The sequence below is a fragment of the Anastrepha ludens genome, chromosome 3 (genome assembly GCF_028408465.1).
Source record: "Anastrepha ludens isolate Willacy chromosome 3, idAnaLude1.1, whole genome shotgun sequence".
Taxonomy (NCBI): domain Eukaryota; kingdom Metazoa; phylum Arthropoda; class Insecta; order Diptera; family Tephritidae; genus Anastrepha; species Anastrepha ludens.
This window is the reverse complement of record NC_071499.1, coordinates 125524367-125550780: the sequence shown is the minus strand read 5'-3', so window position 1 is coordinate 125550780 and position 26414 is coordinate 125524367. Positions and strand designations below refer to the sequence as shown.

At 34.8% G+C, this 26414-nt stretch overlaps 1 protein-coding gene across 5 annotated transcripts in view; it reads left to right on the top strand.

The window, feature by feature from the left end:
• LOC128859051 (uncharacterized) overlaps positions 1-26414 on the top strand; it is a 196427-nt gene that overhangs the window by 54757 nt on the left and 115256 nt on the right. For all 5 annotated transcript variants that reach the window (XM_054095734.1, XM_054095735.1, XM_054095732.1 and 2 more), the window contains exon 7: positions 26225-26334. In XM_054095734.1, the coding sequence (XP_053951709.1) occupies positions 26225-26334 (110 nt within the window). The remainder of the gene's footprint in view (positions 1-26224; positions 26335-26414) is intronic.

Genomic DNA, 26414 nt, shown 5'->3' with positions numbered 1-26414 from the left:
ACAATGAATATGTAACAGAGTGGAAAAAGCAACAACAAAAAATACAACTAAAGAAATAAACGTTACTATAATGAAAACATGAACCTTTCGCCACTCGACAATGCAATCAGTCAGCGGCAGCTGTAAATAAAAATTCAAATGGAAACAAAAATCGAAAATTAAAATTCATGTCCACATATTGAAGGCCACTCAATGGTAGACCAACAGAAGCACTAAACCAAAGGGGGCATTTGAAACTCAAAATTTATTTCTAAAACTGCCACTAGGCGTTCCCTTTCCGTTGCTCACTCATCCACACTCTGACATGCCTTCCTATTCGATTGTATGAATTATTTTGTGTTGGCCGCGCAAGCAACGAATATTTCCAGTAAAGCGGCAATGTTTTGAATTTTAAATTCGTTTTGTACGGGTTTCCGTTATTACTACCCCCACAGCAATAATACTCGTTGTTGTTTTTTTTTTTTTTTTTTTGTTTTTGGTGACAGCCAACACAATAGCAGTTGCGCACAGTGCAATCGCTATGTGTAAAAGTCTCACAGAAAATCTGGTTTGTTTTTATTTTTGTAAACAGTTAACAAGTAGATATAATGGAAAGAGCGGCATGAATGCTAATCACAGTGACTTATTCTTGAACACCGGCAAAAATATACGAGGCTTTCCTTAAACTTTTATTTATCTGTAAAGGTAAGTGGGTCACAACAGTCAACTGTAGTCAGACCCATTATAGAATTGGCATCGACTGGCACAAGAGGTGGCAACCACTACAAATTTCTCGAGAACTGAACAACAGATGAGGCAGCTCATTTGTCAACTAATGAAAAATTCTGCCTCCCACGAATGTTCTCTGGAAAAGTATCGAAAGTTCATAGAGGTTTGCAGATACTAACTCCACAGCCATTCCTACTGACAGCTCTAATTCAGAGAGAAAGGTTCGTAGTGAAATGAGATCACAGGAGCTCTTTACTTAACCTAAAACTTCGACTCTCAGACCATGAGGTCTGCGCTGGCTTAAAATAAACTCCCTCGTGCAGGCAAACAAAATCTGGTATTCTTCTTTGTCTGTTGTTATAAGCTTATTGCCTGTTTTTCTTCACGTAAAATAATAAAATAAAATATAATAAAAACTATTTTCTGTGTCTCCAATTGTAGTAGAAAACCAGCTCTCTTTCCATCGTTTTGGAGGTATTCCTGGTGCACGTCTTCCGTTTGGTTTAGACTCTCTAGCAATCCATATTATTCGATCGCTGGGTGGTCTTGTTATATATATAATTAGTAATTCCAAGCTCGTCTTCTAGTCCTCACAAGTTTAGCCATGTCAGTAGCTTTTGTTTCCTCCCACATTGCTTCATTCTTTATGCAATCTACCCGTGTCTTTCCTGCGATGAATTGGGGTCTATCTTCCGTTCTTAAGTACTTATTCATCCATATTATACCTCTAAGGCATTCTGAACCTTGCCCGCTTGAGCACATCTTTCTCACACTTCCCGAATAATGTTCCGATCACTGAAGATTTTCACCTGGAGGTATTTAACCTTCAACTGATGAGGTGAAATTTTTCAACGTATATGTAGAGGTGGTAGTAAATTTTACACCATTTTATTTATTTTAATAAAATATAATTTTTTATATTAAAATCGCTAAATAACTATATAGGCCGATCTAAATTAATTTCAGCTACTGTAATTTAAAAGAAAAATACAAAAGTTTTTGTTGTTCAGTAAAAGATATTTATTTAATTTCAACAGCCTTTTTTACACAACGAAAATATAGAGGCACTCTTAAAAAGTTTATAAAAAAGTAAAAAAAAACGTAAGAATAAATTAAATGGCATTTTTTCACAGCCCAATATATAAACATTTTTATAAAATAATACACGCTTCGAGTCTTCAATACTTAAAAAAAATAACAATGACTATATTGGTTAAATTTTTATGTCACTCGTCATATTCAGTATTAGTACAGTTAATACACAAGCGTTCGCTACAACCCATACACATTGGTTTTTTACATTCTAGGCACGTGTGTGTTGTTTTTCTTTTTAATTTATTAGGACAAATGTAACATAGTTTGCTCGACTTAGGTTTTCCCTTTAATGTAATTACAGGCTCTGGAAGAGAATCAGAACCCAATATCGTATGAATAATATCCCGTAAAGAGCGAGTTATCCTTTTGTTGTGTTCTCGTCTTTGTAAATGTGGAACAATCAAGTTTCTAGCAAGATCTTTTAAAAAATTGTCTCTAGAAATTTCACGGAAATTACGAGAAGATTGATTCAAAATATATGCATTAACTGCACTTATATCTACCAGCCTGTAAAATACAGCTAAAGGCCAACGTCGTGTACGACGACTACTCGAGTAAATAGAACACTTCTTATCGAGCTCATCGACTCCACCTTTCGTGTTGTTGTAATCGGCAATCATTTCTGGCTTATTTGTTATTGGATCAATTGCTTTGTGATGATGCATCGAAGAAACTAAAATGACTGAACGATTTTTTCTTGGAACATAAGATAAAAGTGTAATATCTTTTGTAAACCCATACATAGAACTTTCGACTGGTCTACTTTTGTTTGGTAAAAATTCTGCAGGAATTTCTTTTTTATTTTTTCTTAGAGTACCCAAATAAGTTAATTTTCGTTCTTTTAATATGTTTACTAATTGAATTGATGAGAACCAATTGTCTGCAGTTATATTTCTGTTAGTTCCTTCTATCGAATTGCATAATCATAATACCGATTGAGTAGGCACTGCAAGTTTTTTTTCGGAATTTGTAAGGTTTATACCATCTGAGTTTTTTCCATAATAAATGTAGGCATTTGAAAGATAGTGAGTGCGAGCATCTGTTAAAGCCATTATTTTTATACCATATTTTGCGGGTTTCTGTGGCATATAAACTTTAAATTTACATCTGCCTCGAAATGGCACTAACATTTCGTCGATACAAGCGTGAGTGCCAATAGAGTAATTCTTTTTACAATTCTCAATAAATTTATAGAAAAGTTCTGAAATTGCTCCTAGTGGGTCGTGTGACAGCCTTTCTTTTCGATTAGAAGAATTATCAAAGCGTAAGCACGAAAGTATGGTGAGAAATCGAAGCCTAGACATAGTAGCCCTGAATATGTCTCTGCCTGTTCCATCAGTTGCAAAAATAAGTTCTGTGGATTCTCTATTAGATTTAAAAACAGCAGAATAAAGTAATAGACCTAAAAATGCCCTCAATTCAATTTTATCCAAAGGTTTCGCTTCAATTGCATTCGTAGACTCAAATTTTGCTGCTAATTTACGGTTGGTGTGCTCAATGATTATATTCTCGATATCTTCATCAAAAATCCGAGACCAATATTGGAAAACATTTTCGGGCTCTTCTTGGCTATGTGAAGCACCCACTGAAGTTGGTAATCTTATGATGTTATGCAAGGGAGCCCTACTAAAACGCTGGGGTTCTTGTGCCGACCATTTAAAACGATTTTTTCCGTAAAAAGCACCTTCAGATCCCAAATTGTCGACTTCTTCTGTAAAAGATGTTCCCATTTCTTCATCGTTATCCCTTTCTGAGTTTGAGTCACCATCACTGCATATTTCAGGGCAAAAATTTGTATCGACGATCTCGTCATCAAATTCGCTTTCATCATCATAAATTTCGTCATCGTAATCCTCATCATCTTCCATTAATAGTCTGGTAATATCCTTTGTGGTCATATTTTTTGAACTTGCCATTATTTACTTATAATTGAAAGTTTACCTAAGAAAATACTAAAATGTGAACAGCTAATTTATAAAAAGACTAGTGGTAAACATTTTTTTAATTAAAATATAACGCTAACGTAGAGGTGTAGTAATTTTTTTTCTATGAATTACTTACGTTAACTAAGATGTGGTAGTAAAAAATTTTCCATGCAAATATTACACTTACGACAACGTGTGGTAAATTTTACACCGACGGTCTAATTTCTCCGCGTTACTCTTCCTTCCGATAAGCGAGATGACACTGATAATAAAAGCGTGCTAAACTATGAGGGTACTGAGAATATGAGGTTATAAAATTGAAATAGAGAGCAGTTCAGAGCGCAAAAAAAAAGAGAGTGTAAAATTTACTACCACGTCGCAAGTTAAAGGTTAAACTTCATCGCTTCTTAAATAACGGTTCACTCTATTTCCAGTTCGCACCTTATCGGATTTTTGATAAGACTGAGCTATTTTTTTCCAGTCGATACCTGTATACCAAAATGTTTGTAGTTACTATAAATTTGTGTAAAATACATTCCAGCTGGTCGGCTGAAGAAACTACAAAACTGATCGGCAAAGTTGACCTATATTCGAAAAGTTCAACCCACCCACTTGCGCCAGTTTTTGCTTCTTCGTTTCCTTAACTGTCAGTGCGTAATATCCCCGTATGTAATGAATACAGCAGAATTGGTTGGCCGGTACCAATAGTTCCGTGCCTCGTTATTTAAAGCAGACGTGAGACTCTTCAAACTATCCCGAGTAGTCCACGTACTAAGCTGAAACCAGCCTCCCATCAATTTTCTTATTTTGCTGCACCTGTATTTTCTTTGATTCAGTACAGATTGAAGGCGCGTTTCATAGAGATTCCAGTTAAATTTTTTCTGGACCTTTCTCGAATCGCGTTAAACCAATATCACCGAATATAACAGCTGATTTTGATCACCAACAATTTGATTTGTGTCTAAAGGGTTGCACAGAAAAGCGCTTGCCACTCAAATAAAAAAAAAATACAACTTGAAACTTACAACTCAAAAAGCAAAAATTACATAAGTTTAGTCACCTTTGTGCAAACCAACACGCTCAGCGTGAAGCATGCTTTTAAGTGTATAAACCCAGGTGGAACAAAAATCAATACAGCACTTATGGCGCGTCACAGCGCGCCCATCAAATAAAACTTAAATTGCACTCGAGCAAGATGAGTGACCGTTGAGGCGTCCTAACTCCAACCAATGCAGTCGACACTCTACACCTAAATCCAATGGTACTCACCGCCCCCGGGCCAACTATTGTCCAACGGCCAATATATTATAATTGTGTGTGTTGTTTTCATTGCCTTGCGTTATTTCCATTTTTTCCATCAACACCATCATCATCAACATCAATTTGGTTGATTTTGGCATGGCGCACTTTACGCTTGCTTGCCTAAAAGTATGCTTTCGGTGTTGTAAAAACGAAATACACTTAGCAATGTATCAGCAATGCAAAGGTTTTTATTTCGCTTTTTTTTTTTTTGTTTCATCTGAAACTGATTTTAAAGTGGTTACCCGTAAAGCCGGCACTCATAGGTATGCGAATACTGGTGATGTGAGTGGAATTGAGTTACGCTGGTGAAGTTTAACCTTTTAATCAAGTTTAATAGAAAAAACTCTGGCATTTAATGTAATTAAGTTATACTTGGCATGGAAAAGTGATACGAGTGCTGCAAAGAGTTTGCAAGTTTCCTTGTTTTTTGTAATATTTTTGGCTGGATTCAAATTCGCACAAATATGGCGCGTTTAAATTGAACATTTGGTTACACATACGAGCGCCCACAGATCCCAAGTTACGTTTATTAAAAGCTTCGTATCATAATTTTGAAACATTCGAAAATGATAAGGTAGGCTTGTACATATCGTTATAGTAACGGTATCGATGAAAGTTTTGAGACCTTTCAAATTTTTTCATAATTTCATAATTTTGACAAACTCTTACAATAATATAAAGAAATCAAAATTTAATAAAAATGCAAATAACCAATTAAGTAATTAAATTTTCAAAATTTAAATACTTTGAAAAACAAATTCGTCGTATAATTGTGAAAAATTCGGGTATTATATAGAAACCAAAAGTAAAAAAAAATATCCGCTTAAATTTTTGAAATGTAAAAAACTCGAATTTAATATTTAATAAAGAAAAACATTTTGGATTAAATTTTAAAACCTAAAAAAATCCGAAAAACAAATTAGTCGCATAATTGCGAAGAACTCCAATATTATAAAGAAATCAAAATTTATTAAAAAAAAAAAATATATCGAATTCAAGTTTTAAAATGTACAAAAATACGGAAAAAAATTGAATCACATGATTTTGAGAAATTCTATATTATAAAGTTAAGTAGCGTCTATATTAGTTCGACAGCAGTGCTGATAACTTTTTGAGAAGCCTCAAAACACACTTTGAAATTAATAAAATTTTGAATTTTATAAGATGTATAATACCTACATATTGGTATAGTAACTGTATTGATAATATACTATTAGTATTTGCTAAGTTTATATTTGCTTAGTATTTGCTAAGTTTGAAATAAAAAACGAACTTAGTCGCATAATTTTCAAAAATTAAATACTATGAAGTTTTGGAACGACTACCTTTGTTCAGCAGCAGTGCTGATATCTTTTTTGTGGAGCTTCAAAAAGCGAAAAGATATTCGAAACACAAAAGTTTCGGGGTTCATAAAATTACAAGTTTTATAAAATTTCGAATTTCATAAAATTTCAAGTTTTATATTAGGTGCGCAACTAAGTTCTTCCTGTTTTTTTTTTTTTTTTTTTTTGATGAAAATACAAAACAATTCATCTGTTGAGGCTATCCACGGATCAAGCCATTTTTTGATGTCTTCATATGAATGGAACTGCTGGTCAGGGTCTAGGATTTCCCATTTCAGTGTTTCCAGGTAGGTTTTAACGAGCTTGGCAACGCAGTGCCAATTGAAGTGTGCCAATCGCATCAATTGAAGTCGATACCGATTACCAGTGATGAGTAGTCCTTATGATTTTCTTTTCTTTGCATGCTGTAATGAATCTATTTTTCATCATCCAGCGCGATGCGATGAAGAAAACCCTACCTTTTTTGCCGCTGGAGCAGTTGTTCACAGGCGACGTTCAATATCCTTTGTTTCAATTTATAAAAAACCCAAATCCTCTGCCTCTGAATCAGTCCCAAAGCATGCAATCGCTTAGAAATGGATTGGCGGGTAACTCCTAATACTGAAGCAAGCTCTTCTTGCGTTTGACACGGGTCCCCATTGAGCAAAGCCTCCAATTCAGCGTCTTCGAAGATTTTTGGCCTTCTTTCACGTGGACGGTCGTCAACCCTAAAATCACCGTTTTTGAAGCGACGGAACCAATCTCTGTACGTTGTTACACTTAAAACAGCATCTCCATAAACTTCTTGTAGCTCTCGATGCACTTCAGCCGCCGCTTTTTTTTTAATGAAAGAGGAAAATCAACACTTCCTGCAAATGACGATTATTCGCCACAAAATCAGACATTTTCACAAAACCAAAAGTATATGATACGAAAACAAAATCACTAATGTGCCGAAGCAGTTTGTTTACCATATGTCTAAGTTTGGTGTCTGACGTTTATGTTGTGTTAGAATCGACTAGCACACACCGCTGGCGGCATCTATTGACAAACAGCGCGAACTTAGTTGCGCACCTATTAAAATTTCGAATTTTATAAGATTATGAATTTCATAAAATTTCAAGTTTCATAAAATTTCGAAGAAAATTTCATTTTAAGATTCTGAAACTCTTAACTTATAAAATTTCGCATAACCGAAAACTTGTGAGTAAGTGCAACCCAAACTTCAATGTCGATAATTTTCGATTCGGATTTTCAAAATTCTTAAATTCTCAATTTTGCATACAAAAATAAGAATGATCAGATCTCAACTTTCGAAGTTCGAAATGGCAGGCACAGTTTTCGATGAAATCTACACAAATATATAAAATTGAGTTTTTTTTAATTACATACTATTGCTTTTTATTCTAATTTCGGCATTTCGAATACTACTCTCAAGAAGCAAATATAATTTAAAATTAGTTTCGTAAGCTTAAATTTAGATTTATTTAAGGTTTGCACTTCGGCCTCATGGTCGTTTGTGCCCTCTGCTCATCACAGTACCGCAACCCTTATTAAACTTAAAATTACCTGCCTAAGTGGCAAGCATGATTTCCAGTCAAATTTTGTACACATATTTCTAAATTTGGGTGTTTAAATTTTTTTCATAATTTCTTTAATTGATGGAAGATTCCCATTCCACATGTTGTAGAAAATTTAGAAAAAAGTTCCAGTTATGGCAGTTAAAGTAGCAGCAGCATCTGCGTATGAACTTCGATGATTTACGTTGGTTACGAAATCCAATTTCGAAGAATGAAAAACTACAGGTTTGATGAATTCCGTAACTTTATTTCAGAAAACATTGAACTTGTTGTTTCAATCCAATGCGACCATAAACTCATCATTTATTATTCCAAAAACACTTTTTTTTTTTTCATTTATTTGTCAACTTACCCCAAAACTTTTAATCGCTTTGCAATATCTTTTATCCAAGAAATTTTGTAATCCAATTTTGTTCAACTAACTACAAATGTAGCAAAAATCGCACGTTCACTTGCTCATGTAGATAAATGCAAAAAAATAGATATACATTCGCAAAACTAATAGCGCTAATAGCGTCGCTAAAGTGAGCCATAAAAAATTCATCATTGGCAAAAGAATTATCGTGGCCATTAATATACGTCACACGATCCTCGTCAGATAACTCCATCAATATTTAACCAAGCACTTGTAACGTTTGATGGATTTGCTGTTTCGGTTTAGCGATAATTATTTTTTATTTGTTTTTTTGAGGGAGTGAATAACGATTGTAGCAAATTAACAGCAATTGAAATTGCATGACAGGCGGCGATAAGCCAGGCAAATAAGGATATGAACAGTGACCGGAAAACTGGGTGAGAAGAAGCGTGAGTACAGCAATTAGTGAGTGCAGATGTGCGAGAGTGAGGTTGAAGGGCAAAAAATTAAATGTTTTAAGTGTCAAGTGACAGAGGTACTGGTATGAGAAAACATAATTTATTAAAAAACTAGCGGCAGAATTATCAGAGCAAACACAACGGAGTGATATGTGAGCGGCACAAAAAAAAGGAAAAACTGGGAAAGCACACGAGCAAAAACTTATATGAGCGAATGAATGAATGGATGAAGAAATGTGAAGAGTGAAAATGCACACCAATTTCACCGGTCAATTCCCAAATATTTATGTAGACTCCAGTTATACCCGATGACCTTCACGCCCAGCTCACACAACTCGCCATTCAGCTCACTTCCTTTGGTTGGCTGCAAAGTGACAGCTGGAAAAACGCAAAGTGAGGCGGGGAGCAGTAAAGGCAAGCGACAGAGCAAAAAGATTGTCATGCTCATTGGCAAAGTTGTACTTTTAATTGTTGGCAATAAATGTCACTATTTATTGCTGGCATGCCAAGCGATACCAACAGCGGCAAAGGCAGGCTTATAAACGATGTATGTGGGCATGGTGAACGATGCGGATAAATAGCTAGATAAGCAGGAAGGGCTGTGTACGCAAATACATGGGCCCATGTAAATACAAATCAGCTGCAGTAGGTAGCGAGACTTGTTAAATTTCCGCAGATACGCCAAATGGTTGTGCGGCAAGGCAGTGCGAATATACAGAATAAAATATGAGCCAACTGAGCGAAGTATGGCTCTTGTTTCAGCATTTAATAAAGAACTCCTTTTCATATAGATTTTATATAAAGGCTTTTCAAACAGTGCTTATATATCTGTTTAATTGTATGCTCATGTCACTAGAATTCAACCGATAGTTTTCACTATTTCATATAGCCCAAGAATGTCCTTCCAAATTATTAAAAAGATTGCCAACAGCTGTGCGATTTTCTTTTTTTCTTTCTTTTCTCGGCACTAAGTGTGAAAAAAGCTTTCAAAGTCGAAAGTTTAAAAAAAGGTATATCCATAGGCACTCACACTTTAAAGGTTATTACAACTGGGATGATTTGAGTATAGAAGAAATTTTTTGTGTACCCAACCTAACGTTAGCGTAATCAAGCCGTGTACCTGCTAATTCTTAAACAAATGTAAGCAAGTATTCAAAACAGGTAAAATTAACTAAATCAGAAAGACAAATTATTTTGTTGCTTTTGGTAATGAAGGAGGCGAGAATTCTCGAAAATCCAGCTAATTCTTGGTACTCATGAATTCTTATAAACTTAAAATTATACTTACCCTCAGAAATTCCTAAAACTTTAAATTCGAAATTAGAAAATGCGAACTTCGAAAATTCGAAAATGAAAATTATCGAATATCGAAATCAAATCAAAGTGCTAGTCACTCTCATACCTATGCTATGTATTTTGAAATTGGAAAATTTAGTGGAAAATTTGCGGACTTAAAACTTTTTTTTAAATTACGCAACTATGCTCCTATTTAAATAGCCATTATCGATTCCTTCAAGAGGTTAGGGGTAGTCATAGGCCCGATAAAATGATGATTTTCAATCATTTTTTTTTTTTTTTTTCAATTGCTTGCGGTAATCATCACAAGTCCTGGGATATTCATCTAAAATCGCCCTTTGTTAATTGATGAATAACTTGAAAAGCATTTGTCGGATTCACTAAATATTTTTAAGATATTATACTTTATGGAAATGCAAACTCCAAAACTCCAATTTTTTTTTAACTTCTGACTAACTCTAAAATTTTGCCTAATTACAAATAAATAATCACACAATACTAATCGTAGCCTGCACAAAGGCGCTGATTTCATTTCCAATGGCACACCAACAGAAATTTCAGAATTTTCGTAATGAAATTTTCTACAATATAAGTTGTAAGCATGAGGAAGTGAGCAGAAGGGGCATCACCTTGAAGAGGCCACTCGGTATAATGAGCGAATATACCCGCATACAAATAAAAGAAATAGCAAACTAGCAGAAAATAGTTGAAAAAATTCACGGCAGTATTAAAAATAAAAGTCGCATTAAGCACGAATCATTACATTTAATTTTCTGAAAAATTTAACTGAGAATATAAAATTCACAAACGCTACATTTACGCACAAAATATTTGCCCAACATGCGGAAATTCTTGTAATGCCACTCTTCATTAAGTGCCAATAAGACAATTGCGATGCGACCGGAAGGAGTGCGAAGGGTGCAGATGACGAAGCATTTAAGTAAAATTGCTGCTTAATGTTGTTGAACAAGTAAAACGATGCCACAAGTGAATGTCAATGATGCATCAAGTGAAAATAGAGAGAAAGAAAAAGAGAGTGAGAAAGAGACAGAAAGAGAAAGAACAGTAAAGATATATAAAAACAGTGCCAGGAGAGTTCAAGAGGGTTGAGTGGAATAAAAGTAATTAAATGCAATTTTCATGCACCAATTGCTGTTGCTTCTGTTGCTGCCAACGCTCATGTTGGTGCATTTAAGTGAAATTCCTTGCTGCGACAGACGCTTGAGTACTTTCGTTTGTGAAAGCAAAGCAATACGCCTGACACTGTTCACCACTTTCAAAATAAGTTTCGGTAGAAGGAGGAGTCAAAGGAGTACTAGACTAAGAAGTTGAGCCATCTAAGCTTTATGCATTCACAGATCAATTATTTTTATAGTCTACTTAGAATAAAATAAAAAATTAAATTCAAAACATTTTTTTTACTTAAGTCCTTCGGAAAAATCACAAAAATGGGCTAATTAGCAAATCTGAGCAAATTATTTTGTTAAACTAACTCTACCGTTTTGAGGAGAGACACATTCTTTATTGGAAAGTTTGAAGACATGACTTTGTCAAATCGCTAGAAGGCTAAAATGTTCGGGCGTACTCTGTCACGTAGAATTTTATTGGGGTTGGACCTTTACTTTTCTTGAACAAAATCGTTATATAAAAAACGTGAAAGTCTAAAAAAACATAACATAAATTATAGCAAGTATTATAATAGAGTAGATTAGCGGCGGGCTAATCACCTACCCTGTCAGAAATCAAGGAGATTAACGAAACCAACGCAAGACAAGTCTTGTCAAAGCCCTATGCTCCCGAGAGGAGTGAATAAGGAAAACAAATTATAATAAAGTAACAGTATCCTTATTTGCCTGTGAATTTTTGGTGCGACTTTACTTTATTTCTAAAATTCTTTTTTTACTTAAAAAAGTGAAAAATTACCTCCACATGAGAGAGGCGAGGGTTTAAAATGCTGTGGTGAAAATTTACAATATTTTTCTATACAGGCTTTTTAGGCTTAAAAAAGGGCAAAATTACCTTCTTGTGAAAAAGTTAATGCCTTCAAATTTTGTAGAAAATTTTTTTCAAACTTTTCTATAAATTGTTTAAGGCTTCAAAAAAGTAAAGTCCCCTCCACGTGGAAGAGCTAAAGGTTTGAGAGTTCTGTAAAAATGTCCCTACATTTTATTGTAATGTTTTTTTAGCGTAAACCAAAAATAGCAAAATTACCTCCTCGTGGGAAAGTTATTGCATTAAAATGTTGTGGAAAAATTTTGAAAATTTTTTCAGACTTGAAAAAGGTCAAAATTACCTCCGAGATAAGGGATTAAAATATTCAGCAGAAATTTCCCTGTATTTTTCTATATATTTTTTTTACTCCAAAAAAGGGCAAAATTACCTCCACATAAGACAGGCAATGTGTTAAAATGTTCTAGAGATATCTCTCTATAAATGACCAAACAAAGTATTTCGCTTCGATAGCCTTTTAACTAATTTTTCAATTTTTCAGGAAAGCACAAAAGTAAGATTTAAGAGGTTAATACAATTTAATAAGACCATAAAAACCGTTTACCTTGCAATGCTAAACCCTATGGCGGTTCTAGTTCTTGCATACTAATCTATAATCAGCATACCCCCAAATTGACTATTGCACTGTGTACAATGAACTGTGTGACAGAAAAGAAGTCTGTGAAGGACGTCCGTCTCCTAGAGACAACAACAGCTAGGCACTTAGCTGCACATACATCACAGCAGCATTGCTGCCGCCAATTGGGAATACAGACGACCAACTTCGGAAGTTGTAAAATGAGGAATGCGCTTTTATTGCGGTTGCTATTGTTGTTGTTGTTACTGCTGCCGCTGTAAAGAAAGTAATCAAAGTGTAAGTAGTCACCAGCCATGACTACACACACACATGCATACAACTATACACACTTACACTCAAATTAGGTTGCATAGTTAAAATTCTGCTGCTTGTCGCATCGCTTCGATGTCATATTAGATCAGTGCAAAAGAGTGTGTCAGAGAGCTAGAGCGGAAAGGGGGAGTGAGTTATGTGTTCTTATTGGTGTGCATTAAGGTTGGCTGCCGCCAGGTAATTGAGCATGAAATTACCCCTACTCACCGCACTCGTCGCTGCTTCGAAGGCAGCTGCAATTCGAAATTGGTTGAGTTGAATTGAAATTAATTGCGAAAATGTGCAACTAATTAATATTGAAATTTGTCATATGGTACAGCGAATGCCAAATCAATGCTTTGCAGAAGGTTGAATGGAAGGCTGCGAGCGCTGGGGAAGCTATGAATTTCAGCTTTCTGTTAAAATGAGTATTTTTGGGAACAAATAATTGTCGAATATGAATTTGGTTTTCATTTGTTAAATAAATATAATGAAACGAAGATGAAACAAAAACTACTTTGAACCAAAATTTCACTGAAAACATACCTCGAGCTAGAAATTTGCTAAGATGTTTAAAGTAAAAATAATACATAGAATACTCTGAACCTTTATTTTTGTCAATTTAACCATTCCAAATCTTCAAGTGAACTAATATCCGAGATAATATCCCTTTATGCTAAGGTTATTGTTATGGAATTTTAACTAGAAGAACAAGTTTTTTCATTCATCATTTCCATCTATTAAATTCTAAACTAAAAAATCTACTTTAATACAAAAAAATGAATAATAATAGCTGGCGCTTACCCTATTAGTCTGGTATTTGGCGGAATCCTCCTCTTAAATGGGGTGAGCGTCCTGATGTTGTTCCACAAATGGAGGGACCTACAATTTTAAGCCGACTCCGAACGGCAGATATTTTTTATGTGGAGCTTTTTTATGGCAAAACTACACTCGGAGGTTTGCCAAGGGGCGACCGCTATTAGAAAAAAAACGTTTTCTATCATTTGGCTGTTTTATGCACTAAGATTCGAACCCACGCACTCCCGAATGGTATTCACGCTCCAACGCATTCGGCTATGACTTATTCTTATAAATATGATGTTTTCAGTTTTACACGTTTCAATTTTTGTCTTTAAAATATCTCAGGAAACAAAGTTTTTCTAATTTTTTTTTTAATTTTTTTTTTTATTTTATTTTAAGTTTTTTTTAATTTTAATTTTTTTATATTATATATATTTCCATTAAGGTTATTTTGTATGTGCTTCGTGGCCAGCAAATTGGATAGCGAACCCTGACTTGCATAGCAGCTGCAATCGAATTACAATCGACGTCGAAATCCGTACGAGCTCGTGGGTCTGTTATGATATACTCTTAGAAAACTAATCCGAGAAATACCAGCGATGGCTTTGGAGAGAGGGGTAGACGCAGTGGTAGACCAAGAGGACGCTGGCGACGCAGTCTGCATGACAAAATATCCCGCAATGATTTTACTTGGACTCAATTGAGGCATAGCGCAAATGATAGAAATAAGTGGAAAGCATTACCTTTGGCACATTATCGGCGCCTAAGCAAACTTTACAAATAATAAACTTAGTTTGTCTCATTTATTTGTGTTTTTTTTTTTTGTTTTACAAAATTTTTTAATTAAGGCGAATGACACTATAACGGTTCAAGCAATATATACAACCTGACGTGAACTCTGTTCTTCAGAAAAGCACGGCTACGGCGGTCGCTTCTCTTTTTTTGTGGATGTTGTTGATGTCACTCCTGTTCTCTTGAAGTTTTTAGCGGCTGCCATTTACCTCAAACATTTAAGCAGTTTTTTGATTACAGCGACTTTTCAAACGACTTGTACTGCCCAACTTTTTGTTTCTATTTCCTTTTTTAGTTTTCGTATTTTTATTTTGTGAAATCAAGGCCGATTTAACAATAAAAAAAATTACATTATTGCTTTATTTCATTTGTCGTATTTTGGTACTCTTTGCTGTGCCTGGTCTACCGGGCTTGAGCGCACAAAATAAAGCTTCGAAAAGTGAATATTTAATGACTACTAAAGCAGCTTAAACCATAATTTAATTTTTTTTAACGAGGTTTACAAAAATCTCATATAACTTTAGCCAGCTTTACTTTTAAAAATTCAGCCTGGAATTCACAATAATTTTGTTAAGTTTTTTTTCCATGGCTTGAAATTTTGACTAATGTTCTCTAGATTATAATGAATTTATTTAAAGAAAAAAAATAAAGAAAAAAAATAGAATGAAATGAAAAGAAAGAATACCTTACCTCACCTCAGTGAGAAATTCTAAGATATTTAGTGTCTGATATTTTTTGTATGTTTGTTTTTTACTATTTTGAACGAAAAACTTTTATGCCGCTTTCGGAATTTATTGCCTTATTTTGTTATGTGTTCTCCCGTTTTCTGAGTATTTTATTAGTGCTTAAATTTTTTTACTACAAAGCATAAAAATACAAAAGACACGCGCCTATACACGCAAGGCCCAAATAAACGCCTCTAAGTCTATGTATTTATGTAAATATTGCATATATATATAATATGTATATATATTTGTATATAGTATTGATATATATATATATATATTATATATATATATGTATGTAGTGGGTACATAAAACAATGAAGACATACATACTTAGCCACATTAAATGACATCAATATGTCTTGGCGCCTTTTATTTAAAAAGCTATAAATTTTCGGCTTACTTTTTGCACCTACTCTGCCGCTCACTAACACTATTGCATTTTTCCGGGCCATATTTATAAAATTTTTTGCCATTTTCGCTTTTATTTTCTTTAAATGTCGTTTAGTATTTATTAGACGCGTTTCCGTTTAGATGAATTTGCCTATGGCATTTATCATTTAGCTCCCAGCTCTCAACCTGTTTGCACTCTTCCCCATGCACCTCATCTAGCGCATAAATATGTAAACTACAATAAATGCCTGTGAATTTATTATCCAAGCATTCATTAACTGTCTGTGCGCGTGCTTCTGTTCGTCAAAAATACCTCAAGTGTAACAGCTCCACCTGAATAAAACTACCAACAAAAAAGAAATATTGAATGAGAGTGAACAAGCAGCTTGTAAAATTGTTCGTCTTGTCCTTTACGAGTATTTTGTCCTGCGTTCACACCGCTTCTCTTTGTGGTGGTAATAATAAGTTTTATATACCTATAGTAAAATATATATTAACACATACATGTACACGATGGGTGTATGTATTTCTAAAAACTCATTCATAAATGTGCTTGGAATTTCGTCGCCCGCTATGTTGTGTGTAGTTGTGCGCATGCAGCTGAATTTTTGATATCCATATATATGGAATTTCGTTTTAGATATTAATTACATTCCCATCTAATTAAATTTTCTGGTGAATGGCAAGCTGAGCTCACAAACAAAAGTGAATATCTTCTGCAGTAAGTTTCAGTTGCTTCGACGTGTCCCGTGTGACCAGGCGGATTGAAAGTTACTTCCTTAGAATTCTGTGCTTAAAAAGTCTATTTAAGATTATAGGAATTAGAAAATTTGATAATGGTTCTGATACCGTTGTGCTTCCGTAACTAGAGCGTCGATAGACCCTTTTGATTGTACGCTAAACTACTTTGATTGGACACCAGCTTTCTTACTATTCGATTGCAAAGCAGCTTGGGCGGGTTGCTAAAAATCTCGATGTCTAGGTTTGAAGAGTTGCAAGGACGTCTGACAACTGCTAACTTAACTCTTTGAGAGTAAAGTAATGGAAATTCTGGTAACCAGCTCTGGAAAGGCGCAAACTATGAAAGTAAAAGAATATATAAATAAAATATAGAAAAAAAATAGTAAAAATATACATAAATAAGTAAAAAATATAGCAAATAAAATAAAATGAATTAAAATTAAATCAAATAATACGTTTTCTTTTTTTTTTGTTTTTGTTTTTGTGAGCCTAGCAATAAAATAACAAATGATTACTTTTTTATATTTGCCGATGTTTCAACCTCAATTAGAAGACTTTTTTAGGAGCTCTGGGCCTGCTTGACTAAATACTATAATATATTTAGAGGGCATTAAACCAGTTTAAGTCATGATAAAATAAATATAACTAAAATTAAAGAAAATTAAAAAATAAATAATAAAAAAACATAAAATGAAATCAAATAAACTAAAGGAAATAAATTTTAATGATTAAAAGTTAAATATGCGTGGTCGATGGATGCAATTTTTTGAACAACCTTGGCCATACCTAGGGCTCATTTCACTACTCTTGTTCACTCAGTTTATCTCAATTACTCTCAACTGCCACAAAATCATGGTGAAAATATTAACAGACCTCTCAGTAGTAAAGATCGGTTAGTCTATTCAGTACTTAGTTCCCCTGCAGAAATTGAACGCTGCTGAGTAATTTCCACCGCAGGTTCTTAAATGTCATGGAGAATCGGCTTATGAGGCTTTTTCAACATGTTCATACTCAATTTCTGACAAAGAGTACTTGGAAACTTATTTCTGAATTTGGGGTAAAAATCGATTTTGGTTATGCGATTTCTGATAGCTAAAGCTTGAACTTATTGTTAGCAGTAGAGTGCATAGAAAATGAGATCAGAATATGAGGCAATTACGAAATTTGCACGATTAGTATTCAAATGTCATGGAAATCGGTCTCTGAAGTCCCTTGCTCAAACTCTTTTTTCGTCCCCAGAAGAAGAAAAACCACTACAAACAGAGATATACACTCCAACCTTAAAAATATTTACGTATAAAAAGCAACCTTTAGAAGTCTACGATAGGCTTGAGCGCTTAAGTTAACTTCATTTCGAGAAACAATCTTCTAATCTTAGTCCTATGGCACCCACGTTGCGTGCGTTTACCACAAGTGACGTAAAACTTCGACATCGAGTTCAATACCGTGACAAAAAGCGTCAACTTGACTATGCAAACTTCATAACCAGTCAGTCGCACACTCAACTAACTTTTATTATTAGCGCCCTTCGATCTGTGATTCAATCTCACTGAGTTTGAAATCTCAATTGGCAAAATATTGAAACACCTTCAAGTGATGGTTGGTATACAGATCTTTTATAAAAGTCACAGCTTGATTATACGAACACCATACCCAGAGTGGCGCTGGAATAGTAGCTTTATTATGATATCCTACTAAAGAGACTCCAAGCTTAGTAAGAACTTGTGGGTTAAGTTAAAAAAGCTAAAAAAATATTTATGCCCTGAAGAGTAGCTTTGACAATATTTATTTAGTGTAGTTCTTTCTAGTCTAACATTTTTAAAGGCAAAGTCCATGAAAAAATCTTAACTGTCAACTTGAATTTTATGCTTAGCGCAAAAAAAAATATAAGCACTCCCCTATATGGACAATTTACTGCTACTATAACCTTCTTCACCAGCAACAGCGCGCAACTTTGCGCAACTCATTCGAAATCGCTCCTTTAATATCACAACGAAATACCCTTTTCGCCAGCTAAGCTCTCCTTTCGGCTGGCTTTCTTATTCCCAACTCTAAGTGGAATATTTTAAAACCACAAGTTTGCATACTATGCAATTTGATAGTGAAAGTAGAAAAATTGCCTAAGGTCTACAGCGATTTGAACGCTTTTCAGCTGAAAACCTAGCAGACAGGCCAAAGAAAGAAGGGGAAAAGGAAAATACTAAAAAACGAATGGAGTCGAAATGGAAATGTATACTAGCCATATATTGCATGCAAATAAAATATATGAGAGAATGTAGTACAAAGTATGCGTGTGTGCGTATGTGTGATGAAAGAACGGTTGGTGGTGAGTGAGTGGAATAAAGGTGTGTATGTATTGACGTATGAACTAGAAACAAATCTTAGAGTGCTATTGGCAAAATTTCAACTCAGCTTCGATTATAGTACCCCAGGTGGCAGGGAGCAGGGTGTGTGAGTGAGTGAGCGAGTGTAGGTGAGCAGAATTGATGAGTTTGCCTAGCCTTTGGCACTTTCTTCGTACCCTCCACTATTTGCTATCTGCTATCAGCTGTCAAAGTGAAAAGTATTTTGTTATTTTAGGCAAGTTGCCAATAAGTTTAGATTTTGAAAAAAAAAAAAAAATTTTCTCTGTTGCATTCTGCGTCTCCATCACAAGCAACCGCTCAGTTTAACGCGCCTTTTGTACTTCTAGAAAACTTTCTGCTACTACAAATATTTTTTTTTAAGTTTTTGTAGCTCAACACATTTCGAATTTTCACTAACTTTTCTTTGCATAGTGGCTCTGAAGACTTATTTGATTATTTTTTTTTGGCGAAGAAAAGTCGCGTGTTTTTTTTACTCTCCTTTGCGGTGGTGTGCGTAATAAGCACACCTTTTGCCACGACCATCTGTTTGGTCGCACACAATGTTTTAACCGCCCAGCAATGCTTTTAATCTAACTTCGCAGACGCTTGTAAATGTGCGTGCTTGTGTGCGTATGTGAAACACAATTTCAGCAGCTGCAATCAAAATAAACTTTTTGGTTGAATTTTATATTGTAAACTTTATTCGTCGAACGCACCTGACAGGACAATGAGCGCTTTGAGCATTTAATTACTGCGTAAAGGTATAATTTAAGGCGTATGCATGCGAAGTATTTCTTATTTTGTATTATAGTAAATTGTCTATTAGATATGCTGATGGGCGATAAAGTAGGTGTGCGACATTGAACGAGTTTTGGTTGGCTTACTTTTGCTTATTTAGAGTCGATTGATTGTTTAGAAAAGTTCAATTTTTTATATAGGGGTTTCCAATAAGATGTGGGATTTTAATATTCAAAGAAAAATGCTATTTTTTAATATAAATGATCGGATGTTTATTTCATTACAAAGAGGAAGGCATGCCGTTAATAGTGGAAAATAACATCAGGCAAATGACCACCACGACCACGCTTACAGGACAATATCCTTTTCATGAAATTTTCCATAACCGTATTGCAAAGTGGCTACCCTATGTCCTCGATAGCCTCCATTAGCCTCCATTATGTAAATTGTGTTCTAACTTTAGTCCCAATAGCTCGAATAGCCGCTTCAGTGGGCCAATCAAACTGACCATAAAATGGAAGAAGCGCGCGATAAACTTTCTAAACAGAACACGCATTTTTATAATAAAATTCAATAATTTGCAAGCGTTCTTCGTTATGGTTAAATTATAGACCAAACTGAAGATGTTTGACAGTGAAATAAAACACGAAACGTACGGAAACTGTTTAAACTAACTCTTTAAAAAGATAATAGCTTAAAAATCACCCGTTATAATCCTTTAAATTCGAATGCGAAGAGCAGTTAAAAAAGAAGAATGTTTTTTGTATAACAAAATCCAATATTCAAGAGGCTACACAATACCGTTAACTTTTGAATTTTTTTTTAATGACTTCCATGCAAAGTACGTTTAGAAATTTTTCAACCATTTTTAAAAATATAAAGTTGGTGATTTTAAAATTTATAAGATAAAAAGAATTTCTGGTTTGGTACGATTTGTCAAAAACAAAAAAAAATTCATAAAAAAATATTTTGTTTTTTGGTGGGTGAGGTAGGGTCAAAAATGCCTTCGCACTTACAGCGGCCGTCTTCTAGTGCATCGAGTGGTGTGGCCACTTGAATACTCTTTCCTGCTCTTCTAGGGAGACTCCTCTCCCAGGACTACTTTCCGCATTACTTCGGAATGGCCCAGAACGACATCCATGAAATGCACCAGTTCTATTCGCCCACATCTGGGCCCACCATACTTGTAGCCAGCATCATGCTACAAGTTCGTCTTCTTATGTCTCTATCTGTAAGGCTTCGCTTTGTTGTATTGTATCGACGTGTATCTTTTTTCTCCATAATACGCCCTCAACTTATATTTTAACCGCATTTCAGTTAACCTCGCACCTAAGCATTTTGCAGATCAGATAGGTCGGCGAGATTTGGCCAATCTGCTTTCTCAGAGCAATCGCTTTCCACGAGCCATCTGCCGCAATTTTCAGAAGTATCCGTGGTTCGAGACGAACTGCGACATGAAATAGCCCACTTCTCCGAAGTTCTTTTCAGCCCATTTATGATACCTATTGTAGGAATCATCTTTGCCGTCCATCTGTCACTCTATTTGGCTTTTCCATATCTGTATGGTTTAGCGTCTCCGTTCCGCGGTGTGTATTTTTTCCTGGAATCCCACACATCCACTCGTTCTTGGATCATGAGGTCGATAAGCATCTCTCCGCTGATCACAAAAACTGCTGCCGCTGAGACAGTGCGGTAGACAGGAGCAACTCTGAGTGCAGCTGTTCGTTGTACAGCCGCAGGTGCTTTGCGGTTTAATTTAAACCATAAAATTTTGTTATCTGATTCCAAAAATAATTTTGATTCAAATTATTATTTAAGCTGCAAATTTAACAGAATTTAGCTCTAGAAATAATAGAAAAAAATAATATTTAAGAATTTTAAATACTTGAATTTTAAAACTCTAATTATTCACCTTATTTATTCTTCCTTTGGCTAAAATAATGAACCAATCGAAATTAACTAATAAATTTACCCTTATCTAAACTGCAATAAAAATTAAACTGCTTAAAATTAAGTATTTATTTTACTATATTACATTTTTCAAATTTCAAAAATTCAAAATTGTTATTTTATAAAATCAAATCACAAATATTTCGATTTGAAAATAAACTCGAATATTCGAAAATCTAAATTTTAAATTTTGCAGCTCTCAATATTGAGTTTTTAGCTTCTTTGTCTAATTTTAATTTCAAAGTTGGTTTTGCTTCAAAAAAGTCGACATTTTTCTGTTTGAAATACTGAAAATTCAAATTTTAGAGACCTTGAAATATTATAACAATTAAATTAAAAGTTTAAAATTCTTGCATTCCAAAAGTATTTTTTTCTCTTTTAGCCTTTGTCTCTTTTATCTCTCTTTACTTTAAATAATGAAACTAAATTCAAAATTTTTAAATTAAAAATACGAAAGTCTATTCTCAATTTTTAGAGCTCAAAATTTATATACTAAGTTTGTTTTTGTTTTTGTATTATAATTTGAAGCTCTTCACTTGCCTCGGTAGCTATGTTTTTAAAATCATCCTCGCACTCTTCGCTTAAACGGTTTTTTGCATGACTCGAATTTTGAATAAACCCCAAGGGAGCTACGAAGGAATAGATGTGATAAGAATTGTTTCACGGCGCTAGCTCTAATTACCAGCCATTATTTATAGAGGTTACATAATGCCTTTAGCTCTATCTATTTATCCTCCTAAACTCATGCAAGCCCTAGCTACTGTACTTTTCTAACTTCGCTCATTTGAGCCACGCCCATGCGCTTAAAAACACACCAGTATTCGTTTCAGCCATTCATCATAATTTGCTGGCCTTTTTTATTTGAATTTTCACTGTTCTGTTATGTCCTTTTATGTTTCGCTGCTTTCGCAATGCTCGACTTGCCTAACTATTTGATTAATTAGAGCAAAGTAGCGAAAAGTGTATTAACCCTGAGTTGAGCTGAAGAACAGAGCATTGCGCTACACTGAACCTTAACCGAAACACTTAATTAGTAAACAAGGCGGAATTTCTTGGAGAAGTCGAAAACAAAAGCGCAAAAGCTGAATGTGCAGCAGCAACGAAAAATGAAAGGGCATTGAATGGGGGAAGTTTATTTACGAAATTAAAGTGTTTCAAGAACATAATTGGAAATGGACAAAAAATTTGAAAGAGTGGAATGATATGTAAGAAAATTTTAAAAATTAATAAAAATAAAATACAAAAGCAAAAAATCTTAAAGGAATATAATGAAATGTAAAATTATGTCGCGAAAAACGCAAAATTATGAGTTGTCTAGCTCCAGGACCATGAAGATCGAAATATACAAGAAAATACGTACTTTTTACTGCCATCAGAAAATTTATTGCAATTACCCATCTTACTACCCTCAAATTTTTTTTTATACTTTTTCATAATTTTTCTTTTTCTGGTCAGATTATTTGTTCCCCAGAGTTTGCCATCGCATACTCTTCGCTTAAGGTTCAATTTTCAAATTAATCAAACCTAATTACTGTTTCTTATTTTTCTGTTACTTTATCTTCTTTTTCGCTCTGCAGCTGCTCCAAGTTCTCACAAATAATAAATAAAAACGTTTGTTAGGAATTTTTTGTAAAAAGTTTTATTTTGATTTCCCTTCCGCATCAAATCATATCCCAAAAGTTACGCATACGCACTGTTACACACGAATCCTGCACGTATGAGAATGAGAAGCTTTTGGGCAACTGTGCTGTGATGGCACTTTAACAATCAGACAAAGAGTACTTAATGGAGCATCTCAAAATATATGTAGGTAGAATGCGACTGGAGAACAACGCAAAGCGATGGAAAAGATAAATATAATTTCGACTTAAGAAACGTAGTTTACGTATGAGTTCCATTGCTGACAGAATACGAATTCGTTCATAGGTACCTCTCGCATGTCCTGCCCACCTAATTTCGCAAACCCTTGCTGAAGGTTTCTAACTTGGTATCATGAGTCCAGCTCTGACATTTAGATCGTTAAGTGAATAGAGCTTTGAGTGATATAATGAACAAACTATGAGGCTCAGCCAGGCGAAATCTTTACTGGGAGGATACAACCAGCAGAGGTTTAAAAGCCTCCTAACCTTCCCCAAGAATAAACTAAGAATACGCACGAGTTTTCTCACAGGCCATCTGCAGACTGCTTTGTCATCTGCACCTGAGCGAGATCTGGTCTACGAACTTTTGTCGTTTCTGCGATCAATCTCAGGATACTCCAGTGGACCTTCTCCTTGAATGTGACGCTATAGTCCGAAGAAAGCTGAAACATATCGACCAACTGCAGACAGCAGAAAGACACATACGCTCAACTCAATCAAGTTTTATCTTGAGTTTAGTAAGGGAACTGGGTGTGGATGAGTAGAGGGCACAAAGTGCCCTTCGGAGTTATCTAAACTTAATACCAAACTACTTCTTGAGTATCTATCATGCATCAGCCTACTCTTCAATCGACGAACAAAACCAACACTTTATAAGCTTCTCATCTTTCCCATACTATCACACGAAACAGATGCTTGGTGTTCTTTGGGTTGTTGGGGGAAAGATTTTGCGGCAGATTTTTTGACCGATTGATCAATGAGCTGTATGAGCTTAACTCTGAAAGAGACTCAGTGCAGCGGATAAAGATCCAGCGGCTGCTTTGGCTAGGTTATGCCATCCGAATCGATTCAACGCTCCAGCTCTGAAACGACACGGTACCTGCTGTTGGGAGCAGAGGAAGAGGAAGGCCTCTTCTGAGTTCAAAAGATCAGGTCCAGAAGGGCTTGACCACCGAAACGACTGACGCGCTTTGTTAAACTCAGGCAAAACCGCTTAAGCGGTTATCGCGTCAATCCAGAAGAAGCGGTTTGCATAGTACTCATATAATATTCTAGTTTAATTGGAAAATCACTTTCACTTTCACAATTTCGTATTGCCATTATTTTTCCTGAAATTCTTCAAATAAGCTCATAATTATTTTTGCCCGTTCTCCTTGACTGATTGTAAGTCCTGATTGATCGAAGCAAACTTTCTGCGTATAATGTGCGCATGTCAATCAATATCTTTATAATATTTTGAGTGAAAACAATAACAGGTATGTGGAAGAGAAATCTATACACGCATTTCCGCAATGGAACAGCTGGTTGACTAATAAAGCGTAGAAAATTAAAGCAGTTTGCAAGAAGAAATAAAACTAAGTGAAAATAATGTGAATGGCTAACAGAAGCTGTAGAAAGAAATGAAGAAATATTGCTAAACACATATGCGCATACATACATACATTGAGCATTGGGGATTGAGCGACTGGTAAAACTTTAAAATTAAAAACATTCGCTAAAGAAAAACTAAGTGGTGGGAAACTGTAGAAATGTGGAGGAAAAATTAACAAACTCAAAACTTACCTAAAAGGGTGGGAGAGGAAATACAACTAGATAAGTAGCACCGGTAGCTAAGAAAGCAATTTTCCCAAAAGTCACGTACACATACGCAGCATGCGAAGCTACCTGTGGTGAAAACATAGATCTAGAGTGAAGAATTCTGCTTAAGAAATCAAATAAAAGAATACGAAATTAATATTTAGCACAGAAATTCCTAAGAAGTCCACCTCCTTAACTCCATTTTCTATACTCATCCATATATGCACTCTTAATATGCATGCACACGTATGTATATGTGTTAAGCTTATTTGCGCTTGTGTACGTGCGTGTGTGCTTTTGCCAGCCGAAATATGAGCTCAACTGATTAAGTAATTGTTTATGACAGCAAATAGCAAATGAAAAAGATGCACGTCATTGTTGGCAGTCTGCGAAAAATTCACTCCTCATCAAATACTCTCTGCACATTTCGACCACCCTCGCGTATGAGTAAAACGCACAAAGACGCAGCTTCATTTCGGACGCTCACAAACGCATACTTATTACTATTATTATGATTATTATTATCCTTGGAGATTATTAATATTATCTTATGTGCCTTATGTGGACTTTTGAAATCGCTTTTGAGTTGCCACACACAAAAGCAAAAATAAATAAATAAATAATAATAAACAGGCAGGGCTAAATCAGGAATGAAGCAGGAAAATCAAAATGAAATTTTTTGTTTCGCAGAAACTACAGCTGGGTATCATTATTTTTTATTTCGCTCCACTCACTCAAGTCTTTTATTTATTGTACTTTTATTTAACAGTTGTAGCAGCCATAGTTGGAAGTATATATTTTTCCTCCATGTATCTTAGCAGGCCATTGCCCACTCCATTCACTCGCTCTACCCAATTAAGGCGCTTTATTATTGTTGTTTGCTTTGTTGTCTTTGGAGATTTATGCTTTATTGATATTTTATTACATGTCCAAATATCTATGCATGTAGTTGTGTGCACGCACATGTGTGAGTGCTGGTGCACATAGTTACAAATGTAGTATTCGGCTAAGTCCTGCTGGCATTTCAGTTATTTCACTTTTGTGCGCATATCCACATGAGCGTCTCACTGAGCTGACTTGGCTGGCAAAGTATGTCAAGGATATGGCAAATAATTGCATATTAGTAATATATATTACTATTTGGAATATCTGTGGCATAATTGCACATAAATATGCGATGATAGAATTGAAAGGATTTTCATAATAAATCTTTTTAAAAAATGCTTAGCAAACCTGTTTGATAAGAATTTGGTATTCATATGGGCTTAGTATAAAAGCTTGAAGTGAAAAGCTGGATTATTAGATTACTGACGCCTTCCTATTTTGAGTGAAAAACTTAATTTCTATAAATTTTTTATATCATTTTTGTCTGCACTCTTTCAGAACCCTCGCCACTTTACGACAACAATCTCTATCACGAGGAATGCCTGCGTTGCAATTCGTGTGGCATAAATTTGACAGGTCCAAATCAGAAACGAGCCAGACGGTTCAAGGTGAGCGCTACAAATGATTAAAATAAAGTATATTTATATTATTATGCCACAGCTTTTAGTACTTCTTTAAATAAAAAAGA